Below are 25184 nucleotides of genomic sequence, written 5' to 3' on the forward strand. Positions count from 1 at the left end.
TCCGTTATCTGGAGCCAGGGGGCGGGGGTCTGTTGGTTTGGCTCTGTCATCCGTGTCTGCCTTCTGTCTCCATCTAGTGAATGTGACTTAGGGAACACACAAAGCGCAGCTCTGACCCCAGGGCACTGAGAGGTGGCAGTGACTTTCTTTCCTTCCAGGACCCGGGAGGACAGAGCGGGTCTCTGTCCCCATGTCGTCACGCCCAGGCTTGCTCGCTGAAGGCTGGCTGGGCCAAGCACTGGACTTGCACAGGCACAGCCAGCCAGTGCATTTAGGGCCCTGGGTGCCACTCCCCTAGGTGACCAGCAGGGCCGCAGACAGGTGACTTAGACCAGTGCGCCTTTATCTGGGGAGGGAGGGGTGGACACGAGTGAGTTTCTCAGAATCGCGGGCATTCACTTACGTTCACTGGTGGAGTTCAGAGCCGTGTCCTGGTACGCCTTGTAAACGTTGATGAGGGTAAAGTGATCTCCTTCAGGATGTAAGAAGGTCTTCCAGCAAGTCAAGGCAGCCTCCTCGGCTCCACGTGGCGGACTGGAGAAGCAACTGGGAGCTTGAAGATGCAGGAGGTCACAAGGTCAGCAATGTGGAAGCTGCTTCACCTTAGCACGGCGCAAATGGAGGGCTCGCCACTGCGTAGACTGCTCCTGTCTGATTCTCTGAATAAAGGCTATTCTTGCTTGCTTACAAATCAGAGAGGCGTGGGGGGGAGTGGTCATGAATGTTTCTCTCCCTTATGTTTGCTTCTCTCAGGCCTGCGTAGCAGTTAACAGCCCGCTGGTGTTACCGTCAGAGTTGGCTGGCNAGTTCTAATGCAGCACAGCCTTCGGCCTCTTCTGCCAGTAAGAGAATAAACTAAAACATCATAAACCAAGAATGAGGCAATAGGCAATAAACAAACACCTAATTCTTTGGGGAAGAACACCTCTAGTGACACATTTTTCCTTCAATGTCTGCTTAAGAAATTCACTGGCTTTTGATGGATTTTTTCATATTAAGATAATTATAACTTTCTACTTTTTTAAAGCCAGTAAAATACTTCATTATCACTTCAAAGGGTGAATGGGTTACCGCCTCTGTTAGGTACTTCTTAAAACCTTTCAAACGGACCTCATTTCACTCTATGCCCGGTCAGCCTCACACACGGAAGAACAGCCCTTCAGGGAGTACCTGTCACCATGGCAGCGATGGTCAGCATCTCCTCCACGCAGTCAAATTCACAGGACGCTAAGATAGACTTTGAGAGCTGGGGGTCAAGAGGAAACTCCGACATGATAATCCCAAACTCAGAGAGGTTCCCGTCATTGTCCAGGGCCGCCAGATAATCCAAGTCTTCCAGCGCCTGCATCAGACTCTCCGGTGCTGGCGAGGACAAAACCGTCATCAGCCGCCTACACCAAGAGGGAGGAGCAAGCACTGGACCTCCCTTCCCACGTGCAACAGCCAAACAGTGGGCAAAATACGTGAAACGACAAAACTTCAGGCCGTGAGGGACAGTGAATCCCGAGAGGGGGCCCCTAATGAAGTGAGCCTCACGGCTGCCCAGCTTATGGCCTGGAAAGAGTTTTCTGGCTGCAGAGCCTGACGGGGACCCAGGCAGGGCCTACCAGACTCCGAGTTATGAAGGTGGTTCTGAGGATTCAGGGAGACCCAGGAGGCCAGAGCTCACAGGCCGGGGAGCGCCCGACAGGGAGAGGCCCACAGAGACAGGACTCCAGCTCTATGGAAAGCCCCCTGGACGCGTCTGCTGAGCATGTGTAAGGAGCTACGTCAGGCCGCAACCAGAACCGCGCAGAGGACTGGAGGGACGGTGCCTGGTGCTCCCACGGGAGCTAGGATACTGCCCTCGTCTACCCACCGGGCTGGGGACCCTCACAACTCAAGGGCCCGGGGAAGGAGATGCAGAAGGGACGAACCACCCCCCCAGACATGCACCGCTCCACCGAAAAGATGAAGACCAGGATCTGGAAGCATCCTACTGCAGCCCAGGATAAAGTTCAAGAACATTTATAGGAAAACAAAATATCCAACACCCAGCACGGCAAAATGTACAATGTCTAGCATCCAATAAAAATTACGAGGCATGAAAAACAGGAAAATACAGTCCCATAATAAAGAGGAAAAATTAACCAAATGAAACTGCTCCGGGACTCGGATGGCGGAAACCGTGACAAGGATGTTGCGTGCAAAGAAGGACAGAAGCCTGATTTTCTGTTTCCCCTTTAGGTTTACAGAACCCCAGTAACAGTGTGTTCATTATATATGCTTAATCTCCACCAAAAAACATAACCCATTTATTCAAAGCAACGTATTCTTGCTCTTGTAGGATAAAATTGTATTACTAAATACACGTGTTTTTCACCTGTCTAGAAAGTGAGAGAGCAAAAGCTGCAGAAAGAAGCAAATCACACAGTATTAAGCTGCTTTCATGTCCTATCCCAGAAACCAGAGGATTTATGAGCTTTCCTTGTCTGAACTCCAGCACGTGCACGCTGAGCCGGAGATAAAGACCCTGGGGACCTAAGAAGCAATTTAACCTACTGGCATCTGGGAGTTTCCTTATTTGCTGTTCAGACCCTGCCAAGCTACTTGTCAGGATATCAGGCAACTTGCATAACTCACAAGCCAGTCTGTCACCAACTCAGGAAGCGTCCCCTCCTTCCTAACCGGACACAACGAAAGCACCGGGAGAAGACGCTACGGTGGGCTGGGAAACCGCTCGCCGGAGCTGCCCGCGCTTCGTGAGGTCTCCAGTCCCTTCGCTGCAGAGCAGGACAGGTGACGGCCTGCTCTCGGCCTGCACCACGTGGGCCGCGAGCAAAAGCAGGCCCAGCGAACGTGCCCGGACGGGACCCAGGCTGGACGTCCTGGGGCACAGCTTTCATTCGCGGCTGGAAGAAAAGTTTAACCTCCCCGGTGGCTGTGAACGGTCTCACTGAGATGGACCCCGGAGCACGGCCGGGCTGCCCAGGAGGGTCGCATCCCTCCCTGGGCCCCAGCCCCTCAGTCCCGCCTAGGTGCCAGCGCGGGGCCCTGGCGCATTCCTCATCTGTTCCTGGGGACCCCCGGGCAGAGAGGAGACCTGGAGAAGACAGTCCCGGGAAGGAAGCGGATGGGCTGTGGAAGGAAAAAGTCTGAGAGTTCTGTCCTGCCAGAGAAGGTATGAGAAGCAGGAACGGAAGCAAGCATCGCAGGTGAAACGCAGCAGGTGTGAGGAGCACGCGCTTGATTACTGTAAAGTGTTTAGGAACCCGTTTCTATAAATCAGCAAAGCTGCTGCGCTGTAAGTTACGGGCCCTTTGGCAACTGTCCGTCAGCATCTGGCCTCTCGGCCTGGCTCTGTCCCCATTTTTGTCGCAGAAACGACTTCCTAATTCTGTTCTCGGCCTCATGCAAGAAAAAAAAAGAGGCTGCTCCCGGGGCTCAATTCTATTAGAAGGAACAAGTTAACGAATGTAGGTTATACAGGCAAAGGAACTAATAACGAACTGGATAGAATTTGCTAATATTACATTCCACGCCTGAAGACCTCTCCCCAGTGTGGCTCCTAAAATGGTCTTAGCTAAGATCAGGCTGAGAAAAGGCTCTCCACGGCAGGGTCGCTCCAGTGTGCTCCATGGGAAATAATGTGACAGGCGTCCGGGCAGACAGGAACCTGCAGGAGCAGAGCAGGGCAAGGAGCCTCTCCCGCTACGCGGCCCCCAACGCCAGGGCCGGCCCCTCTCCTCCCGCCGTACTCCTTAACCTGCTTTCTAACCGCTAAGGATATAGCATCAAAGTTCAGTCTGAGTCCCCAGAACTGGAAAGGATTTTCGAGATCGGGTGGCCTCCGCTGGTAAATGGAAGACACTCCCGGCCCGGCCCCTCCGAGCTCCCCTAGCTGTGCGCTCAGACCTGCCGCATGCCAGCTCTGCTCCTAACTGTGCCGTGGAAGGAGCCCCAGACCCGAGAGCCAGGGGCCCCTCCCCTCACTCCCACCCTGCGCAGGCCGAGGAGGGGACTAAGCCTTAGGGTGGGAAGGAGCTGAGGCTGCCTGGGGGGGAGGTTTGCTGGTTACCGTACTTCCCCATAAGGCTAACATTCAACTCATTCACTCACTTCCCCTCAAGCCACTCATGACTGTCTTGGCGGCTGGCACTTGCAAGGCCCTGGGGGCAGGTACACACGTGGACGTGGACGGGCTCAACCTTGGCCTTCTGGGGGGGGTGTCCTCGGAGGGACAGCCACGTACAGACCAACAACCGGTTTCCAGTGTCCTGGGCGCGCAGCTTCGCCCAGCTGGCCTCTTCTAGGAGCTGCACCTCGGCTCCCCGAGAGGCATGTTTGCGGCGCCACGTGACCACCTCCTGCACTACCACCGGCCGCCAGGCCCGGCGGGCTTGTTCAGGGCGGGCCCCCTCTCAAACGGAACCCATGCTTCTGTGTTGCGGTTCGGACCCAGAGAAACAGGACCTTCCAGGGGCTGACTCAGGACGTCACGGGGCTTGAGGCGGAACACAGCCAAGGCTGTGCTCTGTGGACTGAAGAGAGAGCAGAGGAGAAGAGTCAAGAGATACGGACACNCGCTCAAAGTAAAATAAATAAATGTTAAAAAAAAAAAAAAAAAAACCCAAATGAAGTTTCTGGTCCCAACTGGTTTTGGGACTGAGACTTGGGCCTTGCGTGCACTGCGAAGTCCCCAGAAGGAAGAGACTGAGGGGTCAGAGGCGGCTTTGGGTTGAAGTGTAAACTCTAAACCAGGACTTTTAGGGAAGGAGTTTAAGAGTCTGAGTCCGAAAGGAGGGGAAGCAAAGGCTTCGGCTTCCCTGAATCTCACAGGACATGCTCACAAAGCCTGGCGCGTGCCTAACTCCCACCCCACACTGTGCGCAGCACTTCTGCATAATCTCATTTGAACCTTTATTCTTCTAAGTTCATTTATTTTGAGAGAAAGAGAGAGAGAGAGTGCAAGAGCACAAAAATGGGGGCAGGAAGGAGAGAATCCCAAGTGGGCTCCGCACCACCAGTGCAGGCCCTGACGCGGGGCTCGAACCCACAAACTGTGAGATTATGACCTGAGCTGAGATCAAGAGTCAGACACAACCGACTGAGCCACACCAGCGCCCCCGCATTTGAACCTCTTAGTGACCCCCTGACAGAAGAGGGCAGACACCGTATCTCATGCTACAGGTGAGGAAAAGGTTAAGTGACTTGCCAAAGGCACGGGGCTAAGTGTCTCCTCAGCAAAACGCAGACCTGAGCCCGGGCCCCCGCCCCCCGCAGCGCGCCTCCTGGCTCCACGTCCAAGCGCTGCTGTGAGCCACCGCCGTCCCGAGGCCCCTCGTGCTGCCTCCCAGCGCCCGTCCGGTATCTGCTTCCCACCATGAAAACCGTATCGTGTAGGCCCTTGCACAGCTCGGGGCCCACACACCTGTCCCAGAGCGTGGGGAGGGGTCACGCAGTCAGTGACAGCCACGGTGTTTACTACATGCCCGTGCGTTCCTTTAAATTGTTTTTAATGCATATTTTTGAGAGAGAGAGAGAGAGCATGAGCAGGGGAGGGGCAGGGAGACAGAAGCTGAAGCAGGTTCCAGGCTCTGAGCTGTCAGCACAGAGCCCAATGTGGGGCTCGAACCCACAAACTGTGAGATCATGACCTGAGCTGAAGCCAGACGCTTAACCCCCTGAGCCACCCAGGTACCCCTGTGCCAGCTGCGTTTCTACGGGGCCCACGTATGATAACTAATGTATCTTGACAGTTCTGCGAACCAATTACTCTGATTACACTCCATTCAGATGAAGAAACAGACCCTGAGAAGGCGTCATAATGCCGGATGTGACACAGCGAACCAGGGGGCTGGGACCGGCGCCCTGGCAGTCTGCTCTGGAGCCCGAGCTTTCCGGTGCCCCTCTGCCCTGGCTTGCCAAGGACGACCCGTCCCCATGTCTCACCCCTGCTTAATCATGCACAGCGTCCCCTTTCCCCCTGGAGCACCCTGGCCTGGCTAAGTGGTCACATGCTCACGGGACCTATGAAGAGCCTAAAGCGTAACAAGAGCTGAAAACGCTTCCATTCTGTGCCTCCTAAAATCTCTCCCGTTCTCCTCTTCGCTTTCTGAAAAATTACTCTGTCGCTTCCAGAAGCTTCCAAGATCCTCACTTGGCCACTCCTGGGTTGTTCTAGCGGATCTGTGCCTCTTTCTCACACTCCTGCCTGGCCACCTGAACACCGCAAGACTGCGTGGCCTTCACACAGACCCACGAAACCCACGTGGGGCCTTCCTGCCGGGGCGGTGCCAGACCACCTGCTCAGCCCGGGCCTGTTTGGGGCGGCGGCCGGAGGCGTCCTGGGCGAGGCTGTGAGCGCCACTGCCCGAGCGGGGAGCCTCAGCCCGCCCTCCCTCTGCTCTCCTCCTGGCACAGAGTGTCCTGTTTAAAGACCCTTCTGTAAACCCACGTTTCCGGTGACGTGCAGACCCGCGCACGCTTCTCCAGCGCCCGCACAAACTAGGCTTTCCTGTGGCGGCCAGGATTCCAGAAGATGCCGATTGCTGCCGCCTGACTCCTCAGCGCAGCTCAACCCACCGCGGCCTCTTTAACCCCTCCCGCTGCCGACTCTGCCCTGCGTCCTCTCCCGCTTTCCTGAGCTCCCGTCCTGCACACGACGCCTGGCGACATGTCTTAGGGGGGGTTCGTCTCATAGACCACTCCAAAGCCAGGGGTCTGGCCACCTGCCCCTAGATACACAGGCGGGCTCTGGGGTAGTCCAGTGCACCGCAGCTAGTGTGTCTCCGGCTCTGTGCGGGCGCCGTCGCCGTCCCGGAGGAGGCGTGGTCCGTTGGTCCGAAGCCTCGGGATCCAGATCCGCAATGAGGGCGTCGCCCACGATGCAGGCCAGGCTTCAGCACCAGGCAGGAAAAACAATGGATCCCTTTTTCTTTTTTAGAAGACTGATATCAGGAGAATTCAGTGAATAGCCTGTAGCCTGGTTATGCCAAGTTCATTTGCACACGGCTCATGGACCCTGAAAAGGGGAACACGTTTGCTGCACTTGTGGATTTCAGTTAGAAGTTGGATTAATGCAGCAGCTGCAAGCATCATCTTTATTTCCTTCTAAAACGATGAGTCAGACTTAGTCCACAGTCCTCTTTGTCCCGAGCGCAGCAGAACCCGGGTGTGTGCGTATTGTCAGGAGACAAAAAGAGGCCGCCACCCTGACCCTCTGTCCCCAGTTCTCAGCTCCGGGCAGCGCAGCGGGAGGCCGCGGGAGGTCTGCTGTTTGCTCTCGGGATCTCTGAGGTCACAAAGCCTGCTTTTCTTCTCCCTGCCTGGCAAGGCTGCCAGACACCTACTGTCGGGAACAGGAAGATACCCGGGGAACCGACACATGGTGATCCCGGGGCCGGAGCGATGAGCTGTGGCACTGGAAGGGAATTCTCAGACATGAGCCGTGTCTCTGCGAGCTCGCTCCCTGCAAGGTCTCTGCAGGGCTTACTGCGGCCGACTGGCCTCGGACAAAAGCCCAGCCGTCTGAAGCTGAGGTCACCGATGAGAAACCTGAGAAACGGGGGCACGTGGCAGAGACCCTCACTTTCTTCCTCAGTGACCAGAGGAAAAGCCGGGAGAAGCGGGGGAGGTCGTTTGAAAGTCACGGGGTGGAGGCTACCGGGATATTGTCACCAGCTCCACGGGCCGCCAGGGTCCCCAGCCCTGGCCCATCGGACCCCCATGATTCCCATGACCCCACGCTTCCACTAAGACAGATGCACTGAGCCGAGGTTGCCACACACTCTACAACTTTACGTCCCACTGTCAGACTACTGCTCTGCCCAGAGCTGCTCCTTCCTAGGTCAGCACACACGCGCGCATGTATTCGTCACTTCGGCCGGGCACCAAGGAGCCGGGCCCCAGGAACACTGTCCGGCAGGGAAGCCGGGAGCCCAGCAACACCGGCTCATGTCCCCCGAGTCCTGCAGGAGGGTCGCCACCCGGGTGCGAGCCCATTTTCCCGGGCGCCCAAATGCCACAGTCTCGACGTGCACTCTGCTCTGGCTTCTCCTCTGTCCCGTCTGTGTCTCAGCTCCTCTGTGCCTCAGGGAGGCCAGAGTCTCCCGCCCAAGGACAGCCTCCCCGGGGGGCTCCATGCCCCCCTGGGTTTCAGTGGCTTCCTGCAGGCTTGGCCCCGCAGCCAGATGGGGAGGGGCACGGACACTGCAGGAGACCGTCCACAGTCCTTCTGGAAGGACAGAGAGCTCCCGGGAGGAAATGGCTGCAGAGGAAGGAGACGGATTCTAGAAGGGATAAGGAGATCTCCCCCCACCCCACTCCTCAGGTGAGAAAGTTCGCGCTGAACGTCCAAGACCCCAAGGGGTTCCCCGGAATAACTCATTTTCCAAAGTGTTTACTGGGAGAGTTTCGTTGTAAAACTCCGAACAGGCCCAGGGAAGGACGCGACCCCAGGTCAGAGCGAGGTGCACCTGTGGGCCCTCCGGGTGAAGAAAGCTCTGGGGACGCTCCTGGGTCGGTGGGTGCCGCGGGCCCCGCCCACGCCTCGCACCCTCCGCAGGGGTGCGCCGCTTAGGACGACAAGCCTTCTCCACCGTCGGCTTTCCTTTGCACCTTTTCATTTCCAAGTGTGGCATCTTTAGAGGACCTTCCTCTTACTTCACCTACTCCAATTCTACTAGCCGTTTTCGGAAATATTTGAGAATGAGTCACTCTAAAATACCGGACTTCTCAAGTGCTCGTAAACCGTAACGGCGCTGCTGGGCAAGATGACCGAAAAACGCAGGAACTGGGAGAAAGCATCACAAAAAAGGAGAAATTCCACCATTTCCAAGGATGCTCTCTGCTCACGAGGCCTCTGGGCTGGGGACTCAACGGTGCGTTCGTCACTCAGCCTGTGAGGAACATTCTGAGAATCTCACCCACTGGCCTGGAGCCCGAAAAAACGAAGGAAGCCCTTTTCACCAAAGCACGAGTGGACGGCAGTGCCAGCGAAGGGCAATCAGCGCTCTGTCAGGACCTGGACGGGCCTCACGCACCCTCTCCGTTCGGCCGACGTCAAGCTGCGGGCCCGCGGACAAAGCGGCGGTTCCCAAGGTGAAGACGCCTGGACGCGGGCAGGGGGGCAGTGGGAGGGGCAGCCTCGGGCAGGGAGGGCGGGCGGCGGCGTGAGGCCAGGGGACAGGCGCTGCTTCCCGGTCCAGTCGCGGTCCTGCCACGTGCAGACTGCGCTCAGGAAGTGCCAGGTGACCGTGACCTGCTCCCACCAGCTCTGGGGGTGATGTGGAGACGGCCAGCGCACGTTCCGCCGGAAAAGGGCCCTGACGGCGAGGACACACGTGCAGGCTCACGGGGCTCTGGTGTGCTCTGAGGAGACACCCAGGCAGAGTTCACCTCCATCTGTGTGTGTTGCCTGACTTCTGTGACTCAGTTTTCTCGTCTGTGAGATGGATCGCATCACGGTGTTTACCCCAGAGGGTTGTTGCAGCTTTAAACGACCTACTGTGTTGGCACCGACCACACGCGTCCTTGCTGTTCTCCCCACGGGACAGGCAGGTGTTTAAATGGACAAGAATTAGGGGCACCTGGACGGCTCAGGCGGTTAAGTGTCTGACTCTTGGTTTTGGCTGAGCTCATGACCTTGCGGTTTGTAAGTTCGAGCCCCACATCGGGCTCTGTGCTGGCGGTGCAGAGCCTGCTTAGGATTCTCTCTCTCAAGATAAATAAACTTTAAAAAAAAATTTAAAAATAGACAAGAATAAGCAGAGCATTTGCTCTTCTAACCTTTCTTCGCCAGCTGATTGTTGACTATTTAAACTAAATACTGAAGATCATCTCCCTCATGTTAGAATGACAGGCAGACTGGAAGAAATGTTTGCCCACCGGGTAGGATAAGCTAATGGAACGTACCAGAAGGTAGGAGGCTAAGAAGAGCCAGTCTTGACTTCCTTTCCTCCTTCTTCTTAATGTTTCCTAATTTTAGAGAGGGGGGGTGGGAGGGGGAGGGGAACAGAGAGGGAGACACGGAATCTGAAGCAGGTTCCAGGCTCTGGGCTGTCAGCACGGAGCCCAACACGGGGCTCGAACTCTCGAACCATGAGATCATGACCTGAGCCAAAGTCAGACGCTTAACCAGCTGTGAGCCCCCTAGGTGCCCCGGGCTTCCTTTCCTGAGCGGAGTGTGTGGTGTGACAGCCCTGCATGCCGCTGAGGCCGCCTGGCCCTTTGCTTCCTAGGCCTTTCCACAGCCCCGGCTGGTTTTTCCACTGAGCTGCCCAAGGTGAAGGGCGGCACTGGGGGTGTGGTGGGGGGTGGAAGAAAGCCAGCACCTCTCGAGTGATGGGGGGCTTTCTCAGGAGCCCCCCAGAGGAGAGACTCCCCTTGGAGAAAGCTGGTCGGCCCGTAACTACAAAGTCTTAGCCCTAAGCCTAAAAACCTCACCCCTGCACAGAGAAGCGGGTTAATTACAAAGGCAGGAACGTCCATCGGAGCCCTCCTCCCCACCCCCGGGTGACAGCGCTGAGGGAGGAAGGGCTGTGGACTTACAAACGTGCCACAGGCAACCCGTGAGGCCACAGGAACCTCCCCCACACCCACCCCATCAGCTGAAGGCCGCCTCACACTCCACCCCTGCCCTGCCCAGCCGCCCAGGCTCCAGGGTCCAGATCATTCTCCAGTGTCAGGCCAAGTAGTTCCTAGAGGTTTATCAGAAAATGACTTCCCCGAACGTTTCCCTCTAACGGGAACACCTCTTCAGTGTGATTAAATCCCCACCTGCACCACCAAATGCCACCTGCTCTCAGGCCTGGGCCCGGGCCGGGGGGCAAGGGCACACGTCTCAGCCACGCCTCGGCCACGCCCCCGAGAACGCGGAGCCCAGAGCTACCTGGTCTGTTCATGAAGTCGCAGTGGCCTAAGCCCGCGATGTCTATCCTCTTCATGAAAAGCACCATGCCCGTCAGGTTGGCCTCCTGCATCTCGGCCGGCTTAAGCGGCCGCATGTCTTTGGAGGCGAATTCCTCCGAGTACAGACAGAAAAGTTTTCCTGGAAGACACCAAGGGAGATGGTTTTAACGTCTCCAGGTTGCCTTCGTCGGGCAACTTCCACCGGTTTTCGCCGCCGGGGGGCTACCTGAAGAGGATGAACCGAGAATCTGCTTGCGAATCTCTGCCTGGCTTTGGCTGATGGGCTGCGTGACGAGGGAGTTCGCCCGGATCCTAGGGTTGTACACCTGCAAACGGAGAGACAGCCTCGTTAGTATCACATCGCGCAGGCTCGCTGCACCTCGGGGCTGCTGGTCTGCGGCGCTCTGCGGGACGCTCGGCCCCAGGCTCATTTTCTCTGGACACCATTTGTTACTGTTTCTCTTGCCTTGCGACAGAAACGGCTTGTGCCTCGATAAATGGATTCAGAGGCTGTCTGCTTCCAGTGCAAGTTCAATAAATATGGGACCGCGGCACCGTCTCCTGAAATAGTGGTGGTGTCACTTCTCCCGGACGCTGTGAATGATGACAGATCATCATAAGCTGCACGGAGGAAAGGCTTATCATCTGCCAGGGCTGCGTCGTTTCAAGGTGACATTCAAATTCTGATCCCAGCGGTCTGATCTTGACCACACAGGCCGAGCCTTCCCGGTCTACGAGCTCAGACAAAAACGGCAATGGCGCCAACAGGGGTTTTTGCTACGGCAGTTCGAGGGGAAGGTGAGAGCCCTGGGTTCTCTGAACGGTGGACTAATTCAGGAAGAGCCCAAGCTGCTTCCCAGGGAACCTTCAGGATGGTTGGAACTGCTATGTTGCGGTAGGGGACTGAGGGGACCCCGTGTCCTAGACGGGTAAGAGCTACATCAACCCTGAATGATGGTGAAATGGATCAAGACACTGGTAGGTTCTTTTCAAGCTCTTAAATTTTTTCTAATGTTTACTTTTTTAAGAGAGACGGAGTGCAAGGAAGGGGGGAAGGGGTGGAGACAGAGGGAGACACAGAATCCGAAGTAGTCTCAGGCTCTGAGCTGTCAGCACAGAGCCTGACACGGGGCTCGAACCCACAAACCTGATTCGAAGTTGAACGCTTCACCGACTGAGCTACCCAGGCGCCCCTCAAGTTCTTAAATGCTATGGTTCCTTAAGTTCCAGTGTCTTTGAGAGTTTGAGATCTCCTACTTCCGTTTTCCTCATTTTTTTATTTAAAGGTAGTTATAAAAAAATATTTTTAAAAATTCAGGATAGAATTTCATCCCATCAACAACAAAGCCAAAATCTGATAAAGTCAGTGCACTTGAAACGAATTTCTGGTAAATCACCCCAGGGAAGATGCTAATTGCTTCGAGAAAGGGGGTCCCCCAAACACTCAGAGGACGTACACAGGAAATGACCGGGCTAGGAGTCTGATCATTTCGCTGGGACCTTAGCTAAAGGAAAAACACCATCACCTTTCTGCTTTAGTAGTTGTCTTTTCTCAAAACTTTTTCCTCAGACAACAGAGTGTGGGGGGGTACTACCAAGAAGCCAGCGAAAGGCAGTCGTGGGAAAACAAGGCTGGTCAGTGGCCACTGGCCGCAATAATCTTCCTCTGTGCACAGGGGTAACTCGGACACTCCTCACATCACGGAGTTCACTCTCACTCCCTGCTCAACACAACAGCAGGAACCCAAGAAACTGATCAGGCGACTCACACACGTGGTAACTTACCTTCCTCCTCTCCATGCCCACGTCAATTACAAATTTGACGGTGTTGCTCCAGATCAAAGACTCCCCGGAGCTAGCGGTTAGCACCACTCTCCTCTGATACACTTGGCATCTTTTTTCTGCTTCCTCATTTGGCTTGAACAATGCACATTTCTCTTCTGGATACAGAGGAACCACCACCAGCTCCCCAAGATCTGGGTTTAAGTTAGATCCTTCTTGACAGACAATTTCATAGGCTTTTTCAATATCCTAAAGTAAAAATTAACATCATCCGTGAGAATATGGTGCAACTTCACCACTTTTAAAAAAGATATCTGCATTAACTAAAACTACAGGCAAAAGGCACATAACGTACGCAGGGAAAGAAAGACCCGTGTTGTTGTGTCTGTGAATCATTACGTGAAAAGACGACACAAGTGGATGCGTACATTTCTTTGGGGAAGTTAAATATAACTTATAAACAATTTCATTGCTGTTCGTCCAAAATGGTCTTCCTCTTGTGAAATGTACTGCCTGTGCCTTTGTGTGCATTTACTCTACTTTTTTCTAGATTGATGCAATTTCTCACATCTTTTATCAATGACAGGTAAACAGAAGCTATCCTCATATCGATGATGATACATCACCGCACTTTNAGAAAGAGAGGGAGACACAGAACCCGAGGCAGGCTCCAGACTCCAAGCTGTCAGCACAGAGCCCAACGCGGGGCTTGAATCCACGAACCGTGAGATCATGATCTGAGCCAAAGTCGGACACTTCATCGGCTAAGCCCCCAGGCGCCCTGATTATAAGCCTTTCTAAGTGCTGGGATTTTATTGCTTCTACCACCAGCCTGGATAAAAATGCATCTTCTAAAGTCTGACTATTCACAAGGCACCATGTCAATAATCATAGCTTACGTTAAGCTTTTAACCTTTAAAAGGTTAAAAAATACCTTTTTTAAAGACCATCTCCCCAGTTCTGTTATGAACTTTATTTTTCAAAAATCCATTTTGGAATTCCTATCAACTCTGACTTGAAAGAAGACTACTCCCGCTGTCAGTCTTAATTATGCTTTCTCCCCACTGCCCCCCGAAAAACTTCTATCTTCTTCTTCACCTGGTGAGTGACCGTTCCTTCTGCCAATCTTCCCTTCCTGAGGCTTCACCTAGTTACATTGAGAACCCATAATCATCTTCAGGACTCCTTCCCCTGGCTGCCTAATCATCTTATTATTTTCCTCAGGATTTTCTTGAATCATGCAGGCTTAGGAAATAACAGAATAAATTGCTATAATAGGTAGAAGATCTATTGGTGAAACTGTATAAGCCATACATGAAAAATCGCTAAATCTATGGTAATTGTCATATATCTGAGATTCTGAATTACTGCCTTAATGGAAGCAGGTAAAATCTAAGTTTTGAGAAGACCGTCTGATGCTCCCAGTGCTGGGAGGGCCGGCTATCCTTTGTGCTCGGAGTATAAAGCTGCATAAATACTTCGCAAGTGCTTCTGAAAGACGTGTGTGCTTCAGGCTCTGAGAGAGAGCTGAGATACCCGTCTTTGCTCAGCTGGTGCCTCAGCCAACATCAAACAATTTCCTTTTTCCTTTCTGGTTTCTGCTTCCTCACTGGAATTACTACCTATTAGGGTTATGGTCTACTAAAAACTAGTACTTTTACTGAGTAAGATGATGGGCAGGAAAAAAAAGATCAGGAAATTAGTCTCTAAGAAGAAAGACTGAATCCTTGCGGTTGTGGGGGCTTCTAGATTCAGATGACAAAGTACTGGAGGGAAGTAGGGCTGGTGAACAGTCACAAATAAAAACAAAACCAAAATCCAGTGCAAGCCCAAATGGCACCTGGACCATAAAAGCAGTAGTAAGTGCTCAGCTATACTTTTCTTTCTTTTTTTTTAAGTTTATTTATTTGGGGCGCCTGGGTGGCACAGTCAGTTAAGTGTCTGACTTCAGCTTGGGTCATGAGTTTGAGTCCCACATGGGGCTCTGTGCTGACAGCTCAGAGCCTGGAACTGCTATGGATTCTGCATCTCCCTTTCTCTCTCTGCCCCTCCCCTGCTCATGCTCTCTCTTTCAAAAATAAACAGTTAAAAATTTTTTAAAAATCAGGTTTATTTATTTTAAGAGAGAGACACACACAGCATGAGTGGGGGAGGAGCAGAGAGAGAATCCCAAGCAGGCTCTGCGGTGCCAGCACAGAGCCCCACGTGGGACTCGAACTCATGAAACCGTGAGATCACGACTTGGTCCGAAACCAAGAGTCGGACACTTAACCGACTGAGCCACGCAGGCGCTCCTTGGTGATACATTTCTAACTGTTCTTTTGAAACCACACTTTCCAGAATCCATGTAAGAGCTTTCTCATCCTGCTTAAGAAAAGGAGCCCCAGTGTAGGGAGAGTGCCTTCTCGCTGTGCTACAAATCCTATTTCTCCGCCTAACACTCCAGTGACGGCTGCAGGGGCATCTGTGGGACACGTCAAGTGCGGCGTTCGGGTAGAGCCCTCGTCTCCAGCAAACGCTCCTGGTCGCACAGGACACAGTGAGAGTGTGACAGGAGACCGCGTGCCTCTTCCCTCCCGAGTCCCTCTGAGGACACAGGGGCAGCCCCGGCTGAGCATCTGGGGCCCCTGGACACCCGGCCTGAGGCTGGCAGGGGCACATCAGCTCTGGAGACCAGGGCCGGGGACCCCCCGAGCCGCCTCCCGGGGTCCTGGGTTCTCCCCGCCTGTGGTTTCAGAAGTGCTTTCGTGTTCTCCTTTCAGAACTCGTTTTATTTACCCTGCCTGCGTGTCTTCTCGAGTATTTAAAGAAAGGGCGTGATGGAAGCAAACATTTAAACAGTGAATCAGCAAACTGAAACCTGTACGTGAATTATTAAAAGCTTCCCAACAAGGTCAGAAGGACGCCTCCACACCCCCCAGGTAACTCTGTTCCTCGGTTAGGGCAGAATATTACTTACTTACTTGTTCACAGGCCAGGAAGACCACAATGTCGCCCTTCTCACCGGACTGGTGAATTTCAAAGATAAGGCGTAAAATGGACTCGAAAGACTCCCTGTGAGCCCCGCTCAGGTACACCACCTCCACAGGCTGCTGCTTCCTCACTTCTATGAGAGGCACGTTTCCATAATAGGAAGTGAGCTTGCCGATCAGGTGGGGCGACGAGTTGATTATAAGCTTCAGTTCCGGTCTTGCCATCAAAACGTCCTTAAGAAGTCCAAGTAACACGTCCGTGGCAATGCTTCTTTCGTGCACGTCGTCCAAGATGATGACCCCATAGCTACCCAAAAACGGGCTGGACATCATCTCTCTCTGCAACATGGAGTCAGTGCAGTACCTACAGAGAAGGGGCAGCCAAGTGAGAGGCTCCCAGGGGACACCAGACGGGCTCCGGACACGAGCGCCGACGCCTTTGCGGTCCCCTCTCTCTACCTCAGGAGCTCGTGTGATAGATCACACGTTATTACTACTGACTCTCATCTAAAAGCGAGTCATTTCAATCCATGCCACTCCCTTCGTGTTAGATTAATTACCCCTTCTCAGCAAACTCATCTAAGCACCGATCTTCTAGGGAGAAATGTGCCCCGCCAGGGGGAGGCAGCGTGTGCGCGTTTTGTAAATGTATCGAGGCTTAATTAAAAAGAGGAAGATGGGGATTTATTTAGAACTCCACTTGACTCAGCAAAGCCTGGCCTTCCAGATGATCCGATAATGCTAAAGGAACACTAAGGCTCAATCCTAAAACTATACAATTTTCCCTATACTTCAATTTTCCCTAGAACACAAAGATCTACTTCCTACCTCTGTGTTAGAAACATCATGTATATACAGTGTTTAAAAAAGCACTGTTCCCGATAACTGTGTAAAAATATATATATATTTAGACATTATTAAAGTTTCGGGAAATGCAGTTTATATTTCAAAATCCTAATACAAAGTTCCTGGAGGCTAAAAATGAAATATAGGAAAGTCTTATTAGTAGTTTCTGAAATTAAATATATTGAATTTGACCTTGAATAAAAGTTTGAGTAATTCTTTTAAAACCTGTGTTCTAGGGGCGCCTGGATGGCTCAGTCCGTTAAGCGTGCGACTTCGGCTCAGGTCATGATCTCACAGTCCATGGGTTCAAGCCCTGCATCAGGCTCTGTGCTGACAGCTCAGAGCCTGGAGCCTGTTTTAGATTCTGTGTCTCCCTCTCTCTCTCTGCCCCTCCCCCGCTCGCTCTCTGTCTCTCAAAATAAAGATATTAAAAAAAAATTTAAAAAACCACAACCCTGTGTTCTAGAAGGGTCCATATTTGAAATTTATGTGTCATTCTACAAAACATCCTCATACACAGTTCAGAAAGACTATTATAAGCATATAATATTTAGGCATCCATGGTTTCAAAAAAGGCCACAAAAAAAGCTTAAAGAACTAGGTTGTTACATGTAACATCTGAAAAAATGGCAGATGTAAAATGTAAAAGATTGTATTTACTAAGTGTCTATTATGTACCTAATAGATTAGATACTAAGGGATTACAAAGAAAATGAAAAAGAGGCTACCAAATACAGAACATTGCCTTCCATAATCAGTAGTTAACCTTAAATCCTCTCATTTAAATAGCTATTCACTCTCAGGTTATTAAAAATTATGGCTAGAATTACATCTCCAAGAAAATGAATCTGGTTCCAATTTACGTTTATAATGAAAAGGTCGCTAACAGGGACAAGGTGCTTACACGCGTCGGTCACACGCATGAACTCATTTTGCCCCGACACCCACCCCGCTAGCAGGGAGAGCAGATACCCCATCCTACAGATGGGGAAGCTTGAGCACAGAGAGGCTGGGTGGCTTGTGTGGGGCTCAGGTGAGCAAGTGGCGGAGACACGCATTCGGTAGTAGCCACGTTGCTGCCTCTTCAGAGCGCGGAAACCAGGAGGAAAATGGGGGAACACTTTCTTTGATCAGAGGGGGCTTTTCACTAGCTGTGGCCTCTTTGCTGTGACTCCCACTCTGTTAGCCACAAATCGGAGCATCTGCGGATGCCACACGGGATGGGGGGCTGTCAGGGTGGAAAGAAAGAGCGGTCTCCCAGAGACAAGAAAAGCTGCCAAGTGAGGAGAAAAAGGCCATGCGAGGGCCGGGCCCCTCAGCCAAGGCGGCAAAGCGGGGCCAAAGTGGGGCCCCAACTCCCAGGATGCCTCTGGAGCTGTACCTGCAGTTCAGCCCCCACCACTGAGAGCTCCTTTCCATATTAAGAAAGAATGCTACGCGCACATAAGAATGAAACAAATGTCAACATCAAGTGGAGCCCTGCCTGTGGCTGCCAGGATCGAACGCTTGGGGGGTGAGGGGGTGGGGGTTTTGCCATAAAATAACCACATGGGAGGCGCCTGGGTGGCTCAGTCGGTTAAGCATCTGACTTTGGCTCAGGTCATGATCTCATGATTCGTGGGTTCGAGCCCCACATTGGACTCTGTGCTGACAGCTCGGACCCTAGAACCTGCTTCAGAGTCTGTGTCACCCTCTCTCTCTCTGCCCCTGTCACACACTCTGTCTCTCAAAAATAAAACAGTAAAAAATTCTTTTAAAAAATCACACGGAAGCTACATACCAACACATAATAGATGTTTAAAGGGTGAGATGGGTCTTCAACCTGCTCTGACCACATGGCTAGATTTCTCCACAATTGTTTATCTCCATGGCTTTCTAAGAAAATTAATCAATTAAATTTACACTTGATCGCTATTAAGATCAAAACACTGTAATATTTCATTTGGAAAATAACTACAACTGAGAGTCCCGGCCAAAAGGTTCCCAAAGTGCAGATGGCATTAAAGATCTAAAAATACATGCATGAACTTTAGAATATAGTCAGAGCTGTCCTTTCATTCATACCGTGAGATTGTGAAAGGCCACGTGAAAGTGGGAAGGACACAGAATGACTCTGAAGGTTAGGGACCCTTCACTGTCGGGAGCCATTTCTGAACTCACTAGTTGAGAAAACTCCTTGTGAGGTTAAGACAGGTTTGCCGGGTCTCTTAGCGTCAGGGGAGGCCGGATATCCACCCCCACTCAATTGTTTCTGCTTGAGCACCGACCCCCCAACGCGCCCTGTTGATTGGCACCTGGGAGTGACTTATTCTGGCCCTGGTATGATGATTGCACCTTGTGAAGGAATTTGTTACAGCTTGGAAAAACGCTGATGCTCAGTAATTTGGAAACAGTGATCAGGACTGAGTAATCAGTGATACAAAAAGGTGACCTATGGCCTTCGGGTTTACATTAATAACAACTCTGGTACAGACTGATTGTGCCAAAAGTACTGACTGTACTATTCTTGGGCATGGATGACGTTATAGGAGCTATAAGCTCTGTGGCTAATGTTTAGATGTTTCCTTTTTTTTTTCTTAGTTTTTTAATGTTTTATTTATTTCTGAGAGAGCGTGAGCAGGAGAGGGTCAGAGACAGAGGGAGGGAGACACAGAATCCGAAACAGGCTCCAGGCTCTGAGCTAGCTGTCAGCACAGAGCCCAAAGATGTTTTCTTTTGTTTTAATGGGAGCAAACACTGTGTTTCCTGAAAAACCTGTTTTTCTTAATACCTCCCATTAAGCAATAAATAGGCTATTGATCCCTGCTCACAAAGAACTAAATTTGCCTTTACTATGTTAAAAACATTATCCTGTTTGTATTTGGATGCTAAAGACACCTTCCCTCAAGTACCCTTATCTAAATCATAATAGTAAGGTTATGCATATCAATGTTCTGGAAAGTTTTTACTGATCAAAAAATTTATCATCAGAATGCCGCCCCCCAAACACTTAATCATAAAATAGAGTTGAGCCCCAGTCAGAGCGGAGATGCCTGCCTGGTGACCAGAAAGAACCTCGGGCCTCTCTCACCCCTCCCTGGCCGACACCGTCCACCCCTGGACCAGCTGCAGCTGGACTCCGGCACTTCACTCTTTCGGGTCACAGGTCCTGCTCTGTCACCAGCAGGTAGGTCTTTACCTGTGTCAGCTGTATCACTTACAGACCATTTGCATAACAGAGTGTGAGCATATATACTAATCTGACGCCTTGGGGACACCATGGCTATGAAAGCAGAAGGTCTCACACGTCTCTTCAAGAAATTCAAGCCATGGCGCTGGTGATGGAAAGATCCCTTACGGTTTAGCACCAGCCCGAAGACCCGTGTCTTCTATTTGTGAAGATGAACATTTGAGGGAAAGCAGCTTAGTACAAACCAAATGAGTCACACGGGCTCTCTGAGTGGGAGAAGGCCCCAGACGTTTCCGCTAGGGGCTCCAGGCTCTGTGGCTGCCTGGGGGAGGGCGCCGCTCCTCCCGTCCAGTGGGAAACGTGCTGAACACCCTCTACGAAAGCAGCATGTCAGGGGGTGGGGGAACGTGGATGGGGGTCCTACGCCCACAGCGCTGCACAGCAGACATCGTCCCTGTCGCCCTGGGTGGATCCGCCCCCGCGGTGTGCCCCACAGAGGGGTTACAGACGTGCCGATACACTGCTCCCGAGATACCTGCGCCCTGGGCCCCTGGAGTGACCAGGCTGTACCGGGGGCGGCCAGGCAGCCTGAACCACCTCCTTGAGGTGTAAAGATCCCCACTTTCGATGTGGCCTAGGATCTCCACTGCCTCAGAGGAGGGCGCTTCCCCGATTATCCTTTCTCTGGTCTCTTTCCCTCTGCGCAGAGGGACTCTCATGATGAAGCTAAACACAGCGATAAAAAGACGCCCCTGTGTCTCAGCTTGTGGCAGCTCCCGGGGGGCTCCTCGGCACCTGGAAGACTCTGACAACCGCTGGTCTAACCCGCCGTGAAGACGGCCGCCATCGCACAGAGGCCCAGCACCACGCCTTCTAACTGACGCTCTCGGGGGAGAGGGAAGCCTTCCTGGAGTAGGTGACCCTTCCTGCCTAGATTGAACCGGGCAGCCAAGCGGAAGGCGCGTGGGCACAAAGAACCACGTGGGTGTGGCACCCTGGCGGCCGCCCAGGCACCTCGTACGGTCACGTGGAGGAGCTCGGGGAGCCTAAGCTTGACGGTCTCTGGGTCCAAACTAACCAGGTCATGACTGCTCCCTGAGGGCTACGGGGGGGTGTGGGAGGAGCCTAGACGAGAAAGCCCCGGTGACGCCAGGGTGGGGAATGTCTGGCTGGGGACAGCCAGGCCAGGTGCTAGGGCACGTTACAGACATCCAGGGACGCGCTCCTGTGGGACCCGAGACCACAGGGTCACCAGGAACCCAGGGCAGATANNNCCGACCTCAGGATGGTTTCACTGGCGCAGCAGTTTTCAAAGGGGATCACGTAGCCGACTTCGTGCCCAATGTTAACATCCATCTCATCTGCCACCCGGAGGGCGAGCTGCACGGCACTCTGCGCGTGGACCTGCGTGCACACCACGCCCCCGTGCTGGTAGCGGACGGACAGGCAGTACTCGGCACACCACTGAGGAACCTTCAGGGAAAAGGACACGGGGTCAGCCTCCTCCGGGAACTCACGCGCTCTCCCACCACTGAAATCGCTGGCCGTGCAGCACGGCTGCGATACACCCGTTAGGGAACCTCTGAACAGTCTCTGCTTCTGCATAGCGTTATTCCTGGTAAATTACTAAGTAAAGTTACTGGTTATTTCTAGTAAATTACTAAATAAAGTTACTGGTTATTCCTAGTAAATTACTAAATAAAGTCACTGGTTATTCCTAGTAAATTACTAAGTAAACTTACAGGGTTATTCCTAGCAAATTACTAAATAAAATTAAGACCAAACATGAGTTAGCAGGGACTGTGAAAGTTCGACTTCTTCCAGTTGGAAAACAAACAAACAAACAAAAAGCAGATAAAAATAAAAGGCAAGTTAAAAAAATTTCTTTTAACCTCAGCTATGTTTCTGAAAAGACTAATGTATTTACAGACTGGTATTTTCTTCCAGTTGCAAGAAACTTGATCGGAACTATGGCCTCTGGTATTAACTACTGTGTTTTAAGCGATGTAAATATGAAACAGCATTTCGTGACTCCAAATTAAAGCATTTATATATAAGCCTAGATGATCGGAACAAAATAACCAAATAAGCCTCCTCAACTTATCCCTGGTAAGAGAAGCTAACATACACTAGCATTTATCATAATACAATGTGAAATGAGCCCAGGGCGCTGGTCAAGCACTCCATCCAGGTTTGAAGAGAGTCGCTTCCAAGGCTGCTCCTGCGTCATTTATACTAAAATCCTTTTACTGAAAACATTACAGAGCAATTGGTTTTACCTAGTTCATTTGTGCAAGAATCAGTATACTAGAAAGTACCTGTCTCATTTGTATGCTATAACCTTAGGTACTACCAATAAATAATACTTTGTTACATGTGGGTGTTTTTTTAATGTTTATTTCTTTGAGAGCAAGTTGAGCACGAATGAGCAGGCGGAAGAGCAGAGAGAGAATCCCACGGAGGTTCCCCACTGTCAGTCCAATGTAGGGCTCAAAACTCCTGAACCGTGAGACCACGACCCGAGCTGAAAACCCAAGAGTTGGATGCTTAACCGACTGAGCCATCCAGGTGCCCTGTTACATGTGTTTTTAAAATAGATCATTCTAAGAGTGTTTTTAATTTTTTTAACGTTTATTTATTTTTGAGACAGAGAGAGACAGCACGAGTGGGGGAGGGGCAGGGAGAGAGGGAGACACAGAATCTGAAACAGGCTCCAGGCTCTGAGCTGTCAGCACAGAGTCCGACACGGGGCTTAAACTCACGGACTTGCAAGATCATGACCTGAGCTAAAGTTGGATGCTCAACTGACTGAGCCACCTGGGCACCTCTCTAAGAGTATTTTTAAATAGATCATATTTGAATTAGATAATAAACTTTTAACAGGTAAGATATTTAGAGGTTTTCACGTGTTTAATTATTTTGAGATTTGCTATTTACTAGACCCATCATAGAACTCTTAGATTTTAATCCTCACTATAATTTGACACTTAGCCAGAAATCGTAAGTAACTCCAAAATGAGCCGCAGCTGTGGAATGCCAATCCCCAACGATCAATCGTGCAAACGTAATTCCTCCATTTTAAGATAGGTGTCAGCCTTGTCAACAGGTTGAAAATTATTCATTAATTTATTCAGTGCCCACTTTGTCCTATGAAAGATGAACGTTTAAGGTACTACCCTCAGGGAATCTGGAACAAGGCACGCCAGGCAACAACCAGGCACTATCGGGACCAAAGTCCAGAGTCCCAGGTCTGGTTTGCTCCTAGTTTGTTATGTTTTTGTTTTTGTCTTGTAATCTCTACATCCACCGTGGGGCTCAAACTCATGACCCCAAGATCTAGAGTCGTGTGCTCTTCCCACTGAGCCGGCCAGGGGCCCCGGCTAGTTGGTTATTTGTAAATCACAATTTCTCTAAGCTTCAGTTTCCTCTCCGTAAAGTGGGTTGAACAGATGAGTTACCCTTCAAACCTCAGCTCCCGGGACCTTTTCTCCACAACTGCCCCCGAGGGCACCACCCAACGACCACACACGGCTCACGCGTCCTGCGGCTGCTGGTCTGTTGCAGGCATCCACCCACCCCGCTAGACCGTGACACCAGAGCTCCGGGACACCAGAGGCGGTCTCTCTTGGTCACCAGATAATTGCAAGTAATTTTACTCAACAAATATCTGATGCATGAACAAATTCCTTATACTTTCCAAAAATACTTTATTTTTATTTAATAAAAATTTAATTATTTTTATTAAATAAAAATAAAAAATTTATTTTTATTAAATTAAAAAAAAAAAAACAGAGCCTGAGGGAGGCAGGGGCAGAGAGAGAGAGAGGAGGGAGAATCCCAAGTGGGCTCGACGCTGTCAGCACAGAGCCTGAGGTGGGGCTCGATCTCATGAACCGTGAGATCATAACCTGAGCTGAAATCAAGAGTCGGATGCTTAACTGACTGAGCCCCCGGGGCGCCCCCCAAATATTTTAAAAGCCCCTGGTTCTGTATGCTCTATCTCAACTCCTTCACCATCACAGGTCACCTAAAAGGGAATTCACATAAAATCTTCTGTCTCCCTCATTCCTCACCATTTAAATGATTTTTAAATTCTTGCCAGACTCTTACTTTTTTAATCCGATTCCCTTCATGTCAGGATCCAGTCTCCAGGTCTCTAGCAGAGATTTCACACAGCATTCTTGTGAAAACTGTATTAAGACCATTGGTTTGGCTTTTTGTCTCCCCACTGGACTGGAGAACCCTTGAGCGGGCCACGTGTGGCTCCTACTTTCCCTCATACATAGCAGAGGACCTGACACTTAATAGGGATCATAAATATTTGGATGGATGGATGGTTAAGGATATCATCATATAATCAAAAGAAGGACGGGAAAGGCTTGGACTCAGAACTCAGAATGGGGAAGAAGAAATAAAACCAAGGGACAGTAACTGCAAAGGAAGCATGAGCAGCACTCACTAGTGGGCTGACTATGCCTGAGAAGAAATAAATAGTCGGGGCGCCTGGGGGGCAGGGTGGATGCTCAGTCTGTTGAGCATTTCGACTTTGGCTCAGGTCATTATCTTGCAGTTCGCAGGTTCGAGCCCCGCATCGGGCTCTCTGCTGTCAGCATGGAGCCCGTTTCAGATCCTCTTCCGTATCGTTTCTCTGGCTGTACACACTTTCTGGATCACTCCAAGCCAGCAAAGGCCCATCGTTAAGGTTGGTGCCTTAGCAGATTCAAAGTACTGGCTGAAAAAAGGAGTGTGATTCAGCAACTGCTAGAAATGTGGACATTTCATGATTTCAAGGGACACCAGGAGCACAGCTTCCCAGGGCACATCCACATGCCGCCTGGCTGCAGTTCACCCCGTGCTGTGCCTGCCCGGGTTCTGATTCTCCTCGGAAGTGGCTTTGACTTTGTCCTAATAAACCTCAGCCTCTTACCAATGAATGATGCACCTGTTCGAGATTTCATTTCTCTCGTCCATTATTTCTCTGTGGGAGAGAGTCCCCCTGCCCCCGGTATTGAGAACAGATCAGAAGGCAGCAGGGCCAGAACCTGGACGCTGAGTACCTGTGCCCTTCGATCAAGCACTTGGCTTTGCTCTTTCCACAGAGAAACACTGAGTTCTAGGCCACTGTGTACCTTAAATGACCCTTCAGGGCTTGGCAAACGTTGTGCAATCTGGTGAACAAAATACGAAACTGCCCTTCTAACACGTGAAAAAATAAAAACAGACCCACTTACAAATTTATCTGGGGGTCTGGGCAATAGACAACACCCCAAGTTACCTATTTGGTCTAGAAACCCTCCCTACTGGAAATCACGACTGCAAATATTTTCATTCTGAACTCACCCACCAATTGTTTCCACCTCCCTCAACCCACTGTGCGAATGCCACCGCCCGGCCTGCCTGATGTGCCAAATGTGTGAAAGCCGCAGCCGGGAAGCGTCTCAGCTCCGTCCCAAAGCCCGGCGGGGCCGCCCCGGGCCGCGGGAGGGGGGCCACCGGTGCCGCAGTGCGCGGTGAGAACGCGCGTC

General features: G+C 51.5%; 1 protein-coding gene across 5 annotated transcripts in view; it reads right to left on the minus strand.

Annotated features, from left to right (window-relative positions):
- The window catches only part of DHX32 (DEAH-box helicase 32 (putative)), a 56192-nt gene that overhangs the window by 4269 nt on the left and 26739 nt on the right, over positions 1 to 25184 (minus strand). For all 5 annotated transcript variants that reach the window (XR_013334830.1, XM_077762962.1, XM_077762963.1 and 2 more), the window contains exons 3-9: positions 20939 to 21132; positions 15636 to 16008; positions 12676 to 12921; positions 11117 to 11216; positions 10871 to 11029; positions 1171 to 1362; positions 404 to 553 (exon numbers count right to left, since the gene is read on the minus strand). Coding sequence is in view for 4 of the 5 variants with exons in the window: in XM_077762962.1 (XP_077619088.1) it covers positions 404 to 553; positions 1171 to 1362; positions 10871 to 11029; positions 11117 to 11216; positions 12676 to 12921; positions 15636 to 16008; positions 20939 to 21132 (1414 nt within the window). In the remaining variant the exon portion in view is untranslated. The remainder of the gene's footprint in view (positions 1 to 403; positions 554 to 1170; positions 1363 to 10870; positions 11030 to 11116; positions 11217 to 12675; positions 12922 to 15635; positions 16009 to 20938; positions 21133 to 25184) is intronic.

Source organism: Crocuta crocuta, unplaced genomic scaffold, assembly GCF_008692635.1.
Source record: "Crocuta crocuta isolate KB4526 unplaced genomic scaffold, BGI_CrCroc_1.0 scaffold466, whole genome shotgun sequence".
NCBI lineage: Eukaryota > Metazoa > Chordata > Mammalia > Carnivora > Hyaenidae > Crocuta > Crocuta crocuta.